The 19,551-nt window shown below is 40.9% G+C and overlaps 1 protein-coding gene across 10 annotated transcripts in view; it reads left to right on the forward strand.

Annotated features, from left to right (window-relative positions):
• Positions 1–19,551, forward strand: part of CEP112 (centrosomal protein 112) — a gene marked incomplete at both ends in the record, with an annotated part of 491,423 nt that overhangs the window by 429,164 nt on the left and 42,708 nt on the right. For all 10 annotated transcript variants that reach the window (XM_081273022.1, XM_081273019.1, XM_081273024.1 and 7 more), the window contains one exon: positions 17,744–17,833. In XM_081273022.1, the coding sequence (XP_081129148.1) occupies positions 17,744–17,833 (90 nt within the window). The remainder of the gene's footprint in view (positions 1–17,743; positions 17,834–19,551) is intronic.

Genomic DNA, 19,551 nt, shown 5'->3' on the forward strand with positions numbered 1-19,551 from the left:
AAGAATGATCATCACATTCCACCATCATTAATAACCCCATGCCCCCTCCCTTCCCCTCCAACCCTTCTGCCCTATCTAGAGTTCATCTATTCCTCCCATGCTCCCGCTCCCTATCCCAATATGAATCAACCTCCTCATATCAAAGAAAACATTCAGCATTTGGTTTTTGGGGATTGGCTAACTTCACTTAGCATTATCTTCTCTAATTCCATCATTTACCTGCAAATACCATGATTTTATTCTCTTTTATTGCTGAGTAATATTTTTTAAATTGACATCAGTCCCAGAACAGGGTTTGATCCATAAGTAGGATATTTGGATCACCTCCATTGTTCAGAAGTTGGGCCAACAAGTTGTGCTAACCATACTTCAATGAACAAACACAGTCTTTAAAAATTAATCTAAAAAGTCACATTTCCTAGATCACATCTATTTCAAGGATATCAGTCAAGTAGTGCACAAAGATGAATGTTGTCCACTGAAGAGAAACAATACTGTATTTTAAGTTTTAGGTCTGGTTTGTAACAGTTCATTTTAAGAAACCATGCTAGCCTTGCACTTTTAGTTACAAGCATAATTCATTAGTGAAGGAAAGGCTTTAATGGGCACTTAAAGTTGAACACATGTTCATCTAACACTTCCAAGAACCAGACATGGCTTTTGCTTTAAAAATATAGTTCCAAATTATGCCATTATACATGAGCTCTCTTATTGATTTCTTTTTTTTTTTTGTTTTTTGCATTACAATTCTTAATACACCTTTATACCACAATTTATCATATCTCTGTTTGTATATAAGGTATGTTGACACCAAATTCACATCTTCATACATGTATTTTGTATAATGATGACCGTGAACAGACTTTATATACAGAGTTATGAAAAATTGTGCTGTGAATGGATAATTATGAATGTAATGCATTCCACTATTGTCATATATGAAAGAAATAAAATATATATTATATTTTATTTATATTTATATATATATATATATATATATATATATATATATATATATATATATATTTCCAACTATTTGCATCCCTACATTAAATATACTGGGTATTTGTTATCCAAGCTAGTTCTTGTACAGTTCTTGAGTCCCAATTTACCTTGCACATTATGATCTTTGATTAAAGTTACTTTGAAAGATGTTAGGCTGGGTTATGCTGGTGTACTCCTGTAATCCCAGTGACTCAGGAGGCTGAGGCATGAGAATCACAAATTCACAGCCAGCCTCAGCAATTTAGTGAGGCCCCAAGCAACTTAGCAAGACCCTGTCTCAAAATAAAATATAAAAAGAGCTGGGGATGTGACTCAGTGGTTAAGCACCCCTGGGTTCAATCCCTGGTACCAAATTAAATAAATAATTAAAGATGTTAGACCATTATTAAATTTCTATTTGTGAATATTATAATAGTAATTGTTAATCCAGCAATTCAAAAAAGTTTTATTCCCTAACACTGTCTTAACTCACATGGAAAACCACAATCTTTTTTTTTTCCACTTGATTTTTTAATACTACTCTCATTAGAGAGTATCCAATGAAGCAGACTACTCTGAATAGCGGATATCCAATATTGATGGCAATTTACCATGAAGTCCACGAATTAATCAAAGTATCAATAGAAACAGTAATTCTGATTAGTACACAATAAGATCACATTATTGTAGTAAATACAGGGAACATATAAAAAGTCTTCCAAAATTGTTCATTAAGTATATCTTTCATATTTCTAGAACCAAAGTACAAAGCAAAGCACCATCTTATATTTATATAACTATTGAATGCAATCAATAATATTACAGATATTTTCTTTCTTTTTGTCAAGTATCTATGTTTGAATTTCAACTTTCAATCTTTAACTTGATACCCAACTTTGTAAGATATGTTAAAAGTCATTCAATTTAAAAATTACAAAGTATACAGCAAAATATTATCATAGTTGATAGTAGCTGACTTTACTACCACATTCTAAAGTTGACCTCTACTTAAATGCACAGTTAACAGAAGTTTTTGTCATTAGGTAATTAAATTTAAGTCTTAAAGTGTTAACAAATTAGAATTGCCTTACTAAATGGGAAACCGCAATCCAAAAAAAGAAAAAATTCAGTTAGATACTTCTGAAACTTTCATCTTAAAAAAGCAAAACGTATATTTAAATGAGATGCCTCATAATTTCATCATTAATGAATTCTTGCTATGTATTTAGGAGCATAAATGTTCATGCTCATCATTATACACATTTTTTGCACTCTTATCAGTGAGTTTCATTTCCCAGGAGAATGACTTGTTTTAAAACAGTGAACTTTAAAGTTCCTCAATGACAAGAGTAGTTTCTGCCCTCATGGAAAATATGCAGGAGGGAGCTAGACATAAAGGCATAGTCTGCTGGGAGCTATGCAGCCCAGGCAAGTGGTGTTGTAGGAGGACTCAGGGCAGCCCAGTCAGGGAAGGCTGCTCCCAGAGCAGGAATTTAAGCTGAAATTGAAAAGACACATGAAGGAAGATAACTAAGTGCAAAGTAGAAAACCCACGCTCCAGGCAGAAGAGGGTGTGCAAGCTCGATGGTAAGAGGACGGCCAACAAGGCTATTCACGGGAATGTAGCTCCTCTTCCCACCAAGTGAAGTGCCACTCACTCCAGGCCTCTGCACTCTGCCCTCCCTTTGCAGGACCATCTCCCCTGAACCACCTCCAGGTCCTGCTCCATGGGCGGTGCCATCTTTGGTCAGCACAGCCCCATTTTCCTCTTATTTACCTTTGCAGATGCTAGTTCCTTGGGAACAAGTCTTTTTTATTTCCAATTTCTGCAGCATCTCTTCCTGGATACTACTTCCTACCTAAAGACTTTCTTGATCTCAAGTACTTTCCCTCCCATGATATTTTACTACATAAAGGATTTTCTAGTTAATTATGAAAATTTTCAAACATACCCAAACAGAATAGTTATGTGAGCTCCCTTTTATCTGTCACCCACCTTTAACAATTATCAAGGTTTGGCCACATTTACTATATCTTTTCTTTCTCTTTGCTAAAATATTTTGAAGGAAATTTCAGGCGTGGTGTTATTTTGCCCTACATATTACAGAATGCCTCTCAGAAAATCAGCATCATCCTACACAGTCTCAAATCCATCATACCTAGAAAAAGTAACAGTTGTCTTTTAGCCTTCTCTAATACCTGCTTCATATTTAAGATCCCAAACTGGCTTTAAAATGCCCTCTTATGGTTGATTTGTCTGGATCGGGATCCAGGCAAGGTGCAGACATTACATTTGGTTGCTATATCTTTTATGTCCTTTCAAATGTCAAGCAGATCCTTCCTTCACTTTTTTTGGCATGCCATTGATGTCTTGCAGAAAGCAGGTCTGTTGTTCTGTAGAATGTCCCACATTCTGGATTTATCTGCTTCCTTCCTTGTGATGTCTTTGAACTTCTTTCTCTGTCCTGTTCTCTCAATTGACTGCTTAAGAGACTTCATGTGCTCTCCGGTTTTCTGTCCTTATCTCATACCTTCTATGAGAATGTCAGCTCCTTAAAAGAGGAAGCATGTCTTACCCACTTTGTCCCCTCCATATGATGTCTAGCACAATGTGTGTACTCAAAAAGTTTTATTCAGTTGCATTATACAGAAAGAATTTTGATTCTTTTTGGAACCAAAATTTGAACTAGAGTATCTTCTCAATCTGAAGACATTTATGTTAGGAATTAAGTTGCCAGAGGTATCTTCTCAATAGTGTAGGTCAGTATTTCCTCTTTTTTCACTGAAAGAATTCCATTCTAACTTAAAGTGGCCTTTCTTTAGCTGAAAATTATTGCAGTTTGAAACATTATAAGAGAAATGAAATTTCCAAGTTCCTTGCAGTCTGCCAGGTCCATACAGAAGGGTTCTCAGAAATCAACCTGGCATTCAACCGAAAACTAGGTCACTAATCATTTTTCTGATCAGGAGAACTAAATTTTGCTTAGTAGTTCAGAAATCATACTGAACGGCTGACTATAAAAACACCATCATGTGTATGCTTTGTTGTTGATAACTAACTGCAGTCTGAGCTTTAATAACTAGAAGGGAGTGGAAGAAACTTCAAAAGGTTGCATGATAAATATTTTTGACAATGTGTCAGCTGAACATTAAACAGGATCTTTGTAAATCCTCTCATTCTAAGTGGTTTAAACGGAAAGTTTTAAACTTCTTCCTTCGTAAGTATGGGCTCCAGATATCACAGAACCCTAAGGTTAAAAAAAGAAAGGCGCTTTATCTGGCATAGATGATTTCCATCCCCTGTTGGGGGGAGGGTGTGGGAAACAGCTCACCTACGGATCTCACCTCCGCATCTAAGCATTTTCCCTCTCATCATCTAAGAATGTGCCATCGTTTTAGTGAAATGCCTTTCTTTATAACCTGATATGACCGTGCACACAAAATAATAGAAACACTAATGAATAACGAAGTAGTAATGCCCTCAGTGCTATTTCCCAGATTGTCTCGTCATGAATATACCGTTGGTCCTCATGTGGGCAAAATGAGGTCTAAAAGAACTGAGCAGTAGGAAAGAAACGTGTGTGTTTAGTGTTTCAAGAGAAGTGCCCTTCTCATGTGTTTAGTTTCCTAGAGCTGCCATAATAAACACCCCAAACTGGGTGGCCTGAGACAAGAGAAAGCCATTGTCTCACAGTGCTGGCGGCCAGGAGTCTGAGATGAAGGTGTGGCAGGCCTGTGCTCCCTGAAGCTCCAGGAAGAGTGCTTTCTTGCCTCCTCTAGTTTCTGGTGTTTTCCAGAAGTTCTTAGTGTTCCTTGGCCTGAGATGTATCTCTTGTCTCTGTCTCTGCCACCACACGTCCAACCTCCCCTTGTGTATCTTCTCGTCAAAACATCTGTCCTGTTGGGGTGAGGGCCCACTCCAGGATGACCTCATCTAATTAGATCTGGTAGGATCCCATTTCCAAATAAGATCACTTTCACAAGTTCTAGGGATTAAGACTTTAGCATAGCTTTTTGGAGGATATTATTCAACCCATAACTTTGGGCCCCACACTTGGAAAGAGAAGCTGTTGGCATTATTATTACTGCTGAATCTGTGACACAAAGAAACAAATTTCTTCTTTTGTGTTCACATATTCCGATTCATTAAAGACTAAATATCTTAAAAGTAAGCCCAGAGCATTTTGGGTCACTGAAAGCTTTTGAAGGAAGGAGACACTAGCATGGGCAGGACAACGGCATTCTAGACGAGATGAAGAAGAGACCACAGCAGGTGGGGCTGGGTCTGTTGTAGCAGAAGGTGGAGGTTGAAAGACAGCACCTGTTCCTCCTCAGCTCAGGCCAACCTGGAGTCGGTCCCTGTCCACAGGTCTTTCCCTCTGGGTAGCTGGGCAACCCTGAGGAGCCTTAACTGCTTCTCGTAAAGTAGCTTCCATTGTGGATGGATCTTGTGAAAGGAGGTGGAGTCCTTAAAGCCTTTGTGCAGGGCCTGACGTGTAGGAACTAACATGTTAGCTGTGGGGTGGCATCTCAGCACAGTGAGAGAAGTCCGCAGGGATCAACACAGCTAAGAAGGGACCTAAAGCTGGCTGGAGGAGTTTTAGTTTAGTTTTACCTTGATGAGAAGTGTGCAGGGTGACAGGCTTGCGTTGTGTAGTCCTGGTTTGCAATTTAACACAGCTGGGAAATCTGGAACGTGTGCAGAAGGGAGGACTGGGTGGGAACCATTTCAAATAGAAGTTGACGGAACTTGAGCAACTAATGGAAAGAGAGAACTGGGAGAGAAGGGACTCAGGCGATGTGAGATTGAAACCCAGTGACTGAAAGAGTGGCAGCAGGACAGCAGGGAGGGAAGCTGCTGGGTGGGGAAGTCATGGGTTTGGTCTTGGACTTGATACATTTGAGATGACATGGAGGTGACCATGTGCACACAAGCAAGACAGTTGGAGCTGTCAAATGTGGGTACCTGCAAGATCTTGGGGGCAGAGAGGAGCAGGAGGAGGCAGCATGTCCTGGTGGAAGCAGGCCCTTGCCCACGAGCAGGAACAGCTGGGTGCTGGGATGTGCATCAAACTCAGTGACTGCAAAATGGGACTCAGATCTCATTGCCCCAAATCGTTTCTTACACTCCTCCGTTGACACCACACTCTAATGGGTAAGCCGTTGGCACCATCATAACTGTCGAATCCTTGTCACACAGAAGCTTCCATTTTTTCCTTCCTTTCTGTATTTTAATTCTACTGTGTTCCCTGCCTTAATGACAGCACCCAGTCATCTGTGCCCAAAACCTCCTAGTCATTCTTTAAGCCTCCTCTCAAGCCTGAAGCATCCATTCCATTTAGAGGCCCCATGGTCGTCTTCGGCCCCACTGGCCTCCCCACCTCTGTTCCCCAGACCCATCATTTCTCACCATCCCTCGTCCAAGCCAGGCTCTTCTCCACGTGATACTGCAGGCCTCCTAGCAGGCTCTTGAACAGATTTTCCTGCATGTTTGTGTTACCCAGTGTGCAAATTATAGTTTTTATTATCTTTGCTTTTCAGAGTTTCCAAACTATTTCTCACTGACTGACATTTTTCTCTTTCCATATCCCCAACCCCTGCTTGGTGCTTGTGTCTGGCCTTTTCACCATGAGGACCATGAGGCTGATGGACACATTGTTCTGGGAGGGGACTCCTGCCATACATTGAGAAGACACAGTATAAACTGCTCCTTTCCTCTGTTTTTGTTTGTTTCTCTTTTGTTTTTGTTTTTATTGTTGGTTGTTTGTTTTGGTTGGATTTTTTTTTTTTTTTTTTTGTATTAGAAACTGAACCGGGGCACTTAATCACTGAACCACATCACCAACCCTTTGTTATATTTTATTTACAGACAGAATCTCACTGAGTTGCTTAGGGCCTCACTAAGTTCCTGAGGCTGGCTTTGAACTCGTGATCCTCCTGCCTCAGCCTCCTAAACTGCTGGGATTACAGGCATGCGCCACCGCATCTGGCATCCTTTTCTCTGTTTCACACCAAGGATTTACCCACATGTCTTGCCAAGGTTCTGTGAAGAGCCCCAGTGAGTTTCATGCCACCATTTCCCACATTGCCACACCAGTGTTCTTCCAGTATTGTAAATCTCCCTCCCTAGGCCCTTCAGTGGTTCCCTGTTATTACAGGTTGAAGTCTAGAGTCCTAGGGCCCGCGAGGTCCTTCTGTGTCACACAGCATGCCTTTTCTGCTTCAGAGGCTGTCCCCTGCACAGCCTCCTGGTCCTCTGTGACTGGCTGCACCACCCTCTCACCTCTGCTCCTGGCAAACAGTCTCCAGCTCACATATTACCTCCTCAGTGAAGTTTCTCTGTCCAGACCTTCCTCAGCTGGGCTCAGTTCAGTCCCAGTGCTTGGTAAGGCTCTCTGTAGTGCCGTTTATAAGCAGGATAATTATGGCTTTATGAGCTTTCCAAATGTTAGATAAAATGCTTTTAAAGAATAACAGCACAATGCCTGGCACATGCTATATACTCAGATTATAGAGATACTTTTTACTAATTTATGAAATTGATTAACTACTCAAAGGGGACTGTGTAAAGAGGAGAGAACTTTACCTGGGCAATACCCACAACTAGAAGGAAGAAGGAAGAGAGGAGGAGGAGGAGGCAGTGGCACAGGAATGAGGCACAGGAGGCATGTGGGAAAAGGGAGGCCACCATTGTTTTGTGGTGTGGAAGGAGAGGTTTCAGCAAGGTCCAGTACAATAAAGACGTCCAGGAGAATAAAGGTGTGGGGAAAGTTGCTGGATTGGCAATAGAAGGATCATGGCTGAGCTCACAGAGAACAAGCTTCAAAAAGTATTGGAAACCAAAATCAAGGTGCAGATGAGGGAAGAGTAGCCAGCCAATGGGGGAGAAATATGAGGAACGGAGCAGTCACTTGAGAATTGTAGCCACCTAACAAAAGAAACAAGCAAACAAAAGGTATGTGGCCATCTAAGTATGAAAGAGCATCAGGGTTGAAGGGACCATCATCAGGGTCTTGTCCATTGTCCCATACAACAGATGGTAGGGAGGAGACCAGTCTCTGGAAGAGAGCAGCAGGCAAAGAAGGGCCTGCCAGTGTGTCGATCCCAAGGGGACCCAGCAAAGGGACAGCCATGATGGGCCCTGGGAATTTGGAAAAAGGACACTACTAGCTGTGTTAACTTAAGAAAACCAAAAGGGACCCCACTTCTGACACTTGAGGGAGGAAACTGGGTAAAGCAGTTACTTTTATCTAGGGACAGAGTAAGAGGAAATGTAGCTAAGGTGGAAAAAATCTGAAAAATTTTAGTGGGAATTCCTTAACTGTTTGAAAGGAAAGGCAACTTGATCTTTATATAATTGGTTGGTGTTACCAGTAAATACCTATTACCATAGTGTAAATATCACTTTACCAAGCATTTCAGAGATCACTTTTAAAAATATGGGGGGGTACCCTTATGAAGCTCATAGTCTACAATGAGGAAAAAAGTCAGATGAAGTCACAGTAGTAAGAGATGTGTAAATATGTTATAATGTAGAAGACATCGGACTTAATGGGAAATAGGAATTTTCTCCAGTCTGGAAGAAATGAATCTTGACTTCAGTTTTAATAGAGGAGAAATCCACGGTTCTGTTGGAGGAGTTTGCAGTGATTCTGCAGGCTCAAGGGATCACAGGTGTGAGTGATTAGCCCTGTAAGAAAATCAAAATTTAAACAAATGACTTACAAGTCCTCTCTTTCCTGGGCTTGTGCAGAAGAGCGTGGTCTGTAGGACAGCAGTTTACACCCTGTTCCGCAGAGACTGAACTCAGATTGGAGGGGCTGTCGCACTAGCCAGATGAGGAAATTGCTCTAGGATCCTGAGCAATTTTCCTGGCTGTGGTTCTTGAACTTGATCCTGAATTTCTACCACCCGATAAGAACCTGTTCACAAGTGAAACGTCTGAAGCGACGGGGTGGGAAACGTGCTCAGAATTTCCTGAGTAGAACTGACTAGCTCCTTAAGGAGGAGGTGTGGGTAAAGTCAATGGCCTTCAGTGACAATGGAAACATCAAGGAGGTGCGTGAGGAGAGTCCAGCTTCCTCAGATCATCAAAGTCTTGAAATAACATGATTTATTTTCCTGGAACCTCTCTTAAGACCAGGAAACACTAACTTTTGAAAGAAAACTGCATTTTTAGGACTTTTAGAGGAAATCCTTAGGAATTTTAAAGGACTGAAAATAGATAAGAGAGGGAAGAAAACAGAGGAATCGAAAACTTTCTTATCCTTGTGTTTTTTATATCGGCCATAATATTTTTGCCTTGAATGTTGAACCAATAGCACAGTAAGCTCATGTTCAAGTGCAGTTTCTCATGCATGTATCTTACTCTGACAACTGTTGAAAGCTTTCACCTGAAAGGAATGTCGCTTCATGTGAAAAGTAGCATATGTGTTGGGTTAAAATCCCCAAAGAGCTCCTTTTCTTCACACCAATATCACAAGAGATTGAATTGTGAGAAGTATTTTTTTAAAGGTACTTGTTTGGATACAGGAAAAAAATTTAAACACTGAATATAAGCCATAAGGAAAAACTTACACAGTCGTGAATGCGACAGTGGCCTCCAGAGTGACTGTGCCTCTTGTTGCTTTATGTCCTCATCAGACCAGTGTGGACTGACTGTGGGACCACTAACAAAAGGGTTGGGGGCTGGGGTTGTGGCTCAGTGGTAGAGTGCGTGCCTCACACGTGTGAGGCCCTGCGTTCAATCCTCAGCACCACATAAAAATAAATCAACAAAATAAAGGTATCTGTCCATCTACAACTAAAAAAAAATTTAAACAAAAAAGGGGGGTTGGGCTTTTGGTTTGGTTTTGTAATGGTTTGTTATTCACCCTGGGTGGGTCTGAATGAAGAATCACCTTAAAAGAAATCTAGAGTAGCACTTCAACATCAAAGATTTCTTACTTTGTTAATTAACTTTAGCCTATGTCAAAATAATAATAAATCAGGAGTATAGCGGCCTCTGCAAATAGCCAGTGAGGCCACCCAGTAAAAGTGTCACTCTCTTCCCTTGTGTCATCTTCAGCTGTCCCTGATTTACATCTCCTTGTGGGAATGACAGGGCTTGTTCTCTTTGCTTCCTCACAGTCACTTAAGATCTGATTTAAAAAATAAAGACTATAAATCTAACTTGGAAAGAAAGTGCAATTTTATTGCTTTTATTTATTTTACCTTAGCTTTCAGTTAGCAGTACTAGAAAGCAAACCATTTATCATTTGTATGTCAATTTACATGTCAAAGAAAACTTACTCATTGGAAATATCAGCATCACTTACAGACTAGAGTCACTCTGTTTCAACACACATGGGAGTTACTACAAAGACAATTCAGGTTTAAAAGAGAGTAACTCTGATTTCAACTTTATGATTAGCTGTCACTTCTGTTTGATGGATCAGCCAACCAATGGACAATAGGTTAATGTCAAGATTTTATAATATTAACAGATTTTTTATGACAAATTTTAAAATCATCATACATGTTTTAAATGGAAAATAGACAGTTGCCAGTAAAAAAAAAGCTAAACCTTGAATTTTACCCCAATAAAAATATGAATAAGCCTTCCTTTTCTAGTTAACTTATCCTCCAGTCAAAATGTGAACACCCAACTCCCTGCTTTCTTCACTTTCTATCCAGAATGTGCGTGGGAGAGTCCTCTCCATCCCTCCTACCCATTGTTTAATGATGAGTGAATCATCTATTTCTCCAAAGACATTAAATTCAATCCTCACAAAAGGAAGTCTATGGTGACTTCATCATTCTTAAAAGACAGAAAGCTTAAAAAAAAAAAGTTGGTTTTTTTTAACTTTTTTTATGGAAACTCACACACATGTAGGGAGAAGAGTCAGAAGAACTCCATCTCCCATCACCCAGCCGCAGTATCCAGCCCTGGCCAGGGGGACTCCATTTTGGCAGCATCTTCATTCTACTTTGCTTTTGACTTGAGTTCAATTGCTCAGCTCCTCCTCGCTCTTGCAGCTGATGAGGCCCCCTGCAGCTCACCCAGTGAGGCTCCAAGACTCGCCTGCTACATAGCCACAGACTAGCCAGAGCCTCAAAATCCATGACTTGGCCAATCCCCGTTTTATATTTCTATAGGGCAGAGCTTTAATCCACATTCTTTTTGCTTCACATGGTTTAACTTCATATGGTTAAATAATAGAATATTCTTAACATTCCAAGTCCCCTTCCCAGACAAGTGGACAAATCTACATGAGAGAACCAAGAGGATCCACTTACCTCTGCCCCTTTTGTAGACTGGGCCCAGAAAAGTGTGCCCATGGGCCTCATGAAAACTGTGGAAAGGCCAGGAGCAAGCATTTTGCCACAGAATAAGGCAGATGTGTCAAACACCCTAGATTTCAAGTCAGTGGGGAGTAATTGGAAAGCTCTTTAAAAGGCGAGAAGTGTGACATACAGTATGTAAGAGTATGTGCCTCCTCTGCTGTGGAACCAGAACAGTGATCCAGGAGAAGGTGACTGACTGCTAATGACTGACTGACTTGTAGGTGGATTTTTCCAATTCCACATAACTGAGATTTTGATAAGGATGGAAAGGAGCTTGAAACTGAATTCTCTGGTGAGAACCTGCAGCACAATATTCTGAGCTATGAGCAGAAGACACTTTACTTGCTTAGACAGCCCTCTGGGAAGGGGGCAGCAAAGTCAGCTCTCAGGTGATGCAGAGGGCAGCCAGAGGCAAGGTCAGGACTTTAGAAAGGCTTCTGGTCCTACTGGAAGCCAAGTCTCAAAGCCCCCTGTCAAACGCCTTGTTGTACACTGAGAACATTGCCATTGTCTTTTTATTTTTTATTTTTTTAAGTTAGATATGGCCCTTTTTTTCCCCTTCATTTTTATTTATTTTTATGTGTGCTGAGGAGTGAACCCAGGGCAAGTAAGTGCTCTACCACTGAAGCCACAACCCCAGCCTGCCATTGTCTTTTTTATCACTGAAATAGTACTTCTGCCAATGAAGTTTCCCTTTAGTAAATGACTTTTTAACTAATTTATAATTAAAATGAACTTTTGTTTCATTTATTCATCATTAAAAGGCATGTATCTGCCATCACTTTATGTTCATTTAAATAGCAAGGAAATACAGGAGAAAACTTGGGTTGTGATAAAATTACACAAAATGTCTTACTACCGTGGTTTTATGAGTTAGGGAGTGGCTTGCTTTGAGTTATGTTTACAGATTTTAGAAAACGGCCTTGACTATTACACTCTTTTTTGTTCTTTCAAGGCAACAGAAAAGTTCTAGGACTGTCACAGGTGCCATTCAAGAGGCACATTAGCAACCAACTTATTTTCCTCACCCTAAAGAGCCCATTAGCATGTAAAATCCTTCACACTTTAGTTTTCTCTAATTATTTTCCTATTTTAAATAAATCAGATTATCCTGTAACCTCCTCCCCTTTAAAGAGTGTGGTCCACTCTCATTGTTCTTGTAAAGCTTATTTAGTCATTTATATTTTTCTTCTGAAAAGTGTCATTCTTTGTTCCCATCAACACATAGTACTCAAAGTCAAGAACCATGAAGCTCTCCAGCAAGTTGGCTTAGATGGTATTTACAGGCTGGTTTAATTGGAGGAAGGAGCTATCTTTTCAGTAATGATGCCACTTAACACAGCAGAGCTACGAGATGAGGAATAATTTTGCAGAATCAACAGTTTAACTCTCCTAGTTGGGTTTTGTTTTATATTTTTGACCTAGGATTGGACATTTCACTCAGTTATATTGTGCCTTTCTCAGGGATAACCTAAAAGTTGTGTGTGTATGTGTGTGTGTGTGTGTGTGTGTGCAAAATGTCAAATTCGGGGGTTTTTAAAATAAAGAAGATGCACTTAAAAGAAAGTTCTCTCCAGTTTTGTTTACTGAAAAATCATGGTTATTTTCACACAGTCCTTATGTCAATTTCTGAGGTTGGAACTAACAGCAATTTTAATAATAAATTTTATAGTATATCTTAATAGTAATTTTTTTAGAATATAAAACCAGAAATAGTGGCTGATATAAGCTATCATTTTCCTTTCATGTAGTACTCTTTACCTATTTTGAAAATGGAATATTATTTGGTTATTTTTCAGTTTTTTAAGCTGACTTTCTAATAGATAATAAAAAGTAATTTCTATACATAACTAATTTCTCTGATTAACCTTGAATGGGTAATATTTTATATTTTTAACTATAAGCAAATTTTAAGTGAAAAACAAATGTAATTTGAATCCTATTTTAATAATACTGATAAAATATGGTGAACCCAATAGTCTCTTAATGTACGGAGTGTTGGGCTGGGGCTGTAGCTCAGTGGTAGAGCGCCTGCCTCACAAACATGATTTTAAAAATATACACACCCAGAGTGTGGAGAAGGGCTCAGGTCTGATTTTGTTGCCCTGTCCTCTGAAATTTTCTTTCAGCTAGATTTTGCTCATCCTAACTTCTCAGTCACCTCCCCCCATCTCGATTCCCAGCAGCTCCCTTCACAGCACCTTCTCCTCTCCTGCCTGGTGTTAAGTGTGGGTGTCCCCCAAAGGGCAGGTTTCAGGCCCTCTGCTCATTTTGCTTACTTCTTAAGGAAGCATCCCACGTGCACCTGTGAGAGCCCTCTGCCCTGTTCAGACCTTTGCTGCGCCACAGCTGGACAGGTCCTCAGGGCACTTCAGGCTGCTCAGCAGAACCCCACACACTGTGAACTAGAAGCAACACACATTTATTTCTTACAGTTCTGGATACTTCAATTTCCAAGATGGGTCAGTGGCAGATTTGGCATCTGATGGGGGCTGGGTTCCTGGTTCACAGGTGGCTGTTTTTGCTCTGTCCCCACATGGTAGAAGAGGCCAGGGACCGCTCCTGGGCCTGTTTTCTAAGGGCACTAGTCCCATTCATGAGGGCTCTGCCTCCCAAAGGGCTCACCTCCTAATGCCAACCACCTTGGGTGCCAGGATTTCAACATATAGATCGTGGGGATATAAATATTCAGACCACAGCGGTGGTCCTCCTTGAAGTCCTTGTAGGACTTAACCTAACAAACACAGTGCTGCCCCGCCGTTTCTGATGTGCTCCATATTCTCACTTCCCTCTGGTCTTTTGGGATAAAGCCTCATGGTAAAGAAAGAGTCCCTCTTTCCTCTGATCCCTGGGTAAAGATTCTACTGCCTCTGTCCACTTGTCTGTCCACGCTGCCCTTGCTTAAGGCCTCTTTATATTTGGCCTTCTCTTTTGCAGCAGCCTGATTTTTTAATACTGTGACTTGGCTGGACAGAATTAATTCTTCAAAATTCAAGGGAAAAACACAATTGGATGTGAAGAGACCAAATGCTGCTATAGAACGAGGGGGAATTAGCTGCTGGCTTTGGCACTTGGGAGGTGACAGTGAGGTCAGACTCAATAGAGCCAAGGGGGCCAGAGGCAGGTATGATGAGGGGCTGAGAAAATGGGAGCAGACACTGAACGCAGGCACTCTTAGGGGATTGCAGTGAAAAAGAAGAGAGACAGCTGGGGATAGGGAAGGGAGAGGCGCGGATCCTTTACTTTTTGTGTGTGAAATTTAAAAAATAAAGTTTCTTTAAAAAGTATTTTTTTTATTGTAGAAGAAACCAGATAACATTATTACAAATAGTAATTATCATGTGTGTCTATAAACAGGTTAACGGAACTTGTGTTTGTATATTCTATATTTCAAGACACATCATAACCTTCAGTTACATGTACCGAATTAAGGACAGCTGGAAGCTCTGATGACTGAAGGACATGTCCTCAGGGAGTAGAGTTCAATTATTAAAGAGTCCCTCCACAAGCAGGAATTGAGTCACATGTATGCCAGGCATCACATGGACGTGGCACCAGGCCTGGCAGAGATGGCGAGGAGAGAGCCCTGAGAGAGCCAGCCGCACACAGACATGAAGTAATTCTCAACACCAGGTAGTTAAGAGCCCAGAGGAGTCCTCGCTTGGCTGTGGCATAGGTCAGGGGGATGAGGCCATTGAACAGAGTAGGTGGACAGGGCTTCTGTACAAAGAAAAAAGAGGTACAGAATGAGATCGGGACAGCAGGAAGGCGCCCAGACATGTTGAATTTGAAGTCAGAGGAAGGTTAAAATCCCAGTTCAGTGCCTTCCTCCTGGCCACACCTGGATTGGAGCAAGCTGCATAACCACACACTGAGCCTCAGTGGGCTCCTCTCTCATGCAGCTGAAATAATACCTGCACGACAGGGTCAGAGTGAGGGTAAAAATAAAACCCACCCATCTCCTGTTACTGAGAGTGACAAGAGCATCCGTGTCACACGCTGGCACACTGAGGCTTCAGCCAGGTCCTTAGTGGTGTGCACCTCGGTGGTGCTGGAGAGTGGCTTGGGCATTTCAGTGGGGAATAACATGATTTAGGTTTAAGAAGATCACTCTGTCAGCAGTGTGAGGACGGATTAGAGAGCAGGAAGGAGCAGGGGCAGAGAAACAGATGCATGAATATTCTTCCCAGTGCAGTAATCATTACTCTCCTAATTATGCCAGAAAAGAAGCTAAAATCTATTTACTGGTGGCTATCAAAAGTAAAAGAATGCTGCCTGAACAACAAGCACAGGGACAATTGTATTCAGCCTTTTGGAAACAGACCATAGTAACGGAATTAAAGACAATCAAGGAAAAAAAAAAAGACAATCAAGGAGTTTGAGAGATTTCCAAGCGTCAAACTGTAGATTTATAATCAAGTTTTATATCAAAGAGACCCTAAAACACTTGAGCTCATTCTCAGACCGTCTCAATTTTTAAATTAGAACTTCTTAGCCTGAGGTCTATCCATGCATGGGCTTCAGGCAATCTATGTACTCCCTAAAAATCAGAGAAAAAATGATAAGCATATATTTTCCTCCATTGTGGGGAACCGACCACATAGCTTCCATCAAATGCTCAGAGGGCTCTGGAACGCCGTAATGCTGAAGCCCCACTGTCTGTGTATGTACATAGAGGAGACTGGCCTTGTGTTGATGGGGCTTTTCATGGACACCTGACATTCTGTCTGAACTTTGGGCTTTTACACCCAGGGTCTCACTTGGATGCGTACTAGGCCTTTCAGACATACACACCAGGCTGAGCCCCAGTGCTTCTCCCACCTGCCCCATCTCTGTAAGTGCTAACTGCACTCTTCTAACTACTCAGGCCAATTCCTTGGGGCCCTCTTTTTTCTTATGCTTTGCATCTACTTCCTTGGGGCTACCATTTCTATCCTCAGAATATATCTGGAATCCAACTCTTCCCTCACCAACTGCTCCCCACACCCTCCATCTAATTCCCTTTCCCAGTGGATTGCAGTGGCCTCTGACCTGCCTCCTTGCTCTGCCTCCTCCCTTTCTAGTCTACCAAAGCAACGCCTACCCACAGCCCTGCAGGAGCTTCCCATGTGCCTCTGAGCAAAACCCAAAGTCCTTAACTGACCTATGACATACCATGTGACTGGATGACTTGAGCCCTGTCATGTCCCTGATCTTATCGCTCCATCTTCTCACTGGCTTCTGTGGCTTCCTCAAGGTCTTGATGCAGCTGATTCTGCTTCCTGGAAGGCTGTCCTGTAGACACCTGTGTGGCTTGTCCTCTGACCTCCTTCAGGACTGTGCTCAGTTGCACCTTCTTGGGCCATCTATTTAAAACTGCAGCACTCCTCCACCTGACGCTGGGATATCCCCTTTCTCTGCTTTGGTCTCCCTCTGCACTTATCACCAACTGTATTATACTTACTGTTGGCATGTTAACCCGCCGTGTTATGATGTAAGCATTATGGACAGGGTGATTTTTGGGGGTCTGTTTCAGAGCTACATCTGTAGCACCTATTGCAATGTCGACATAAAGCAGGAACTCAGTAATATTGACTATGTGAATTTTACTTTGAGGATTTACTCGACATCTTTGTGTTGTCATCCTCTGTGCTGCTCACTGGAACTCTCCATGGGTTATTTCTATTATTACTTGGGACTATTCGAATGGATCCTGTTTCTTTTCTAGTTATCTTTTTACTTAAAATGGCAATTGATACAAGGATAATTATTGATTTTTGTGACTTCTATGTTCCCCATATTAACCTGAATTCTCTTTCCAACAATTACTTGACAACTGAGAGTTCATACCTGTCCAGTCATTGTACTTTCTTCAAATGCCATACTATTCCAATTTCATAAAGAAATTTCTTTAAGTTTACAATAATTTAACCATTTGATAATTTTGAGAAATGCTATGTTGATCAGGTATTATGATTCCTCTCTATTTCAATACCTTTCAGAGTATAAGTATACTTTCAGGTGTACTGGAAGGGCTATTTTATTTTATTATTTTGAGCAGTACTGGAGATCAAACTTAGCAAACATGCTAGACAAGTGTTTTGTTACTGAACCACATCCCCAGTCCTTGGGAGGGCTATTTTAATTAGAAATAGCTTGATGCTTTATTACATGGTTGTGGTTCTATGCTGAGAATATGAGATATTTTTATAATGTGAATTGACATCTGCTAATTTGTTTCCTAAGTTTGGAATTTTTTGCACTAGGTATTCTTAACACAGAACGCATCTGGGCTTAACACACAATAGCCTGATTTTGTGTGTCTGAACTGTATGGAACAACAGTAATAAACTAGAGATCTAGGGTTTTTTTTAATGCCAGTTCATGTGTCAAGACTATTTTTTCCAAGTAAGCTAATTTTTAACATTGCTGTGTTTGTTTTACACCATTTCAGGTTTTACAAGATGAACTAGAAAACCGCTCTAATCAGGTGCGATGTGCAGAGAAAAAGTTACAGCACAGAGAACTCGAGTCACAAGAACAGGTATGCCCTCCTGCCCCCTTTGGCTTGTTTGTTTGTCTACTTTCTCTGGGTCAAGGGGCTCCTGTATCCCCCATGCCAGTCAGGGTTCTTTACAAGTAACAGAACACCTCTGTGGTCGGCACGACATCATAGGAATGGAAGACTGCAGAACAAGTCCCGAGGGAGGGCAGGCTCTGGCTCTGCGTCTCTGGCATTTTCACGGCTCTACCTCCTGTGCTGGTCTCACTGTTAAAGTGATTCCAAGATAGCCCAGGAGTCCCCGGCATCTTGCCCAGATCTGTGCTATCCAGAGGCAGAAAGGAATGGACAATCTCTGGGGTCTCCTCCTGAAAAGTAAGGAAATCTTTCCTAGCACCTGGTCTCTCACCTCACTTCATATCTCATTGGCCAGAGCAGGTCACATGCTCAGCCTGGCATGCCCAATCCTTTGCAGGAGGACCAAGAGGACCAAACTTAGCCTAGACCAATCAGGATCCACCTGCTGGTGATGGAATTAGGAAAGAAAGGAAAACCAGAAAAAAAGAAGAGGGGAAATGGATGTAGTTATACAGCCAATGGTGTCTGCAGTGTCACTGTTTTTTAAATAAATGGATTTATTTTACTTAGAAGCATAAATATGTTTTCTTTTGAATTTAAGATTTCCCCTCTTTCTTCCCATTCTGTTTATAAAGCATAAACCAGAATAATCTAGCCATGACAGTAGCTAATGACTCATTTTATTTTCGACTGACATGATTATTTTCACCCAACTCTCCTGCATATAATGGATTATATTAAGTGCTAATTTTGACAATTTAAAGTAAAAAGCTCGAAATGTATCAATAGAGACTATGAATCTTGATGAGACCTTTTATAAATGTGTTCTCCTTGGCCTTTGAGTGTAGCATTGCTAACCTGCTTCAAAGTGCCACTGAGCCATTATATACGGAATTTTCCATAGATACTGCCAAACATCTATATTTTGGTTGTTATGTGGTAAAATGCATATAAGAATATTAAGTTAGGTCATTTTGATTTGGGGGAAAAGGTAAGAGATGTTTACAAATAGGATCCCATGATAGGGGATGGTACCAAATGGCAGAATTAAGCACCTGAGAGATGCTGAGTATTAATACTTACTAAATAATTCAGTTTGCAGATATTTCCTCCTGCTCCAAACTTTGTCTTTTCATTTTTCAAACAGGCTCATAGACCAAAAATTTTTAATTTTGATGGAATTTATCAGATTTTCCTGGTATGGTTCACTTCTTGGTATCAAGTCAAAGAACTTTGGTCAGAGTCCTATGGCCCAGACTTTCTCCTTTTTCCTAAAAGTTTTATAGTATTATGATTTACTTTAATTGTGTGATACATTTTGAGTGAATTTTTGTGTAAAGATGTGAGGCTTTAAAAAAGAAAACTTAATTGAGGGGCTGGGGCTTGGGCTCAGCAGCAGAGCACTTTGCCTAGCATGCATAAGGCACTGGGTTCGATCCTCAGCACCACATAAAAATAAAAAAATAAAGGCATTCTGTCCATCTACAACTACAAAAAATTTTTTTAAAAAACTTAATTGACTTGACTTCCTACTCTCTAATGTACACCCTGTGTAATATAAATGTGTGTGTGATTTGCTTGAATACATATAGGCATATATACATATATGTATAATGTAGTATTTATGTCATACAAGTCAGTAGGAAGACAAAATGAAAATACTGGGATAAAAAATCATACTT

The sequence above is a fragment of the Spermophilus citellus genome, assembly GCF_964194105.1.
Source record: "Spermophilus citellus genome assembly, chromosome: 17".
In the NCBI taxonomy this organism is placed as follows: Eukaryota; Metazoa; Chordata; class Mammalia; order Rodentia; family Sciuridae; genus Spermophilus; species Spermophilus citellus.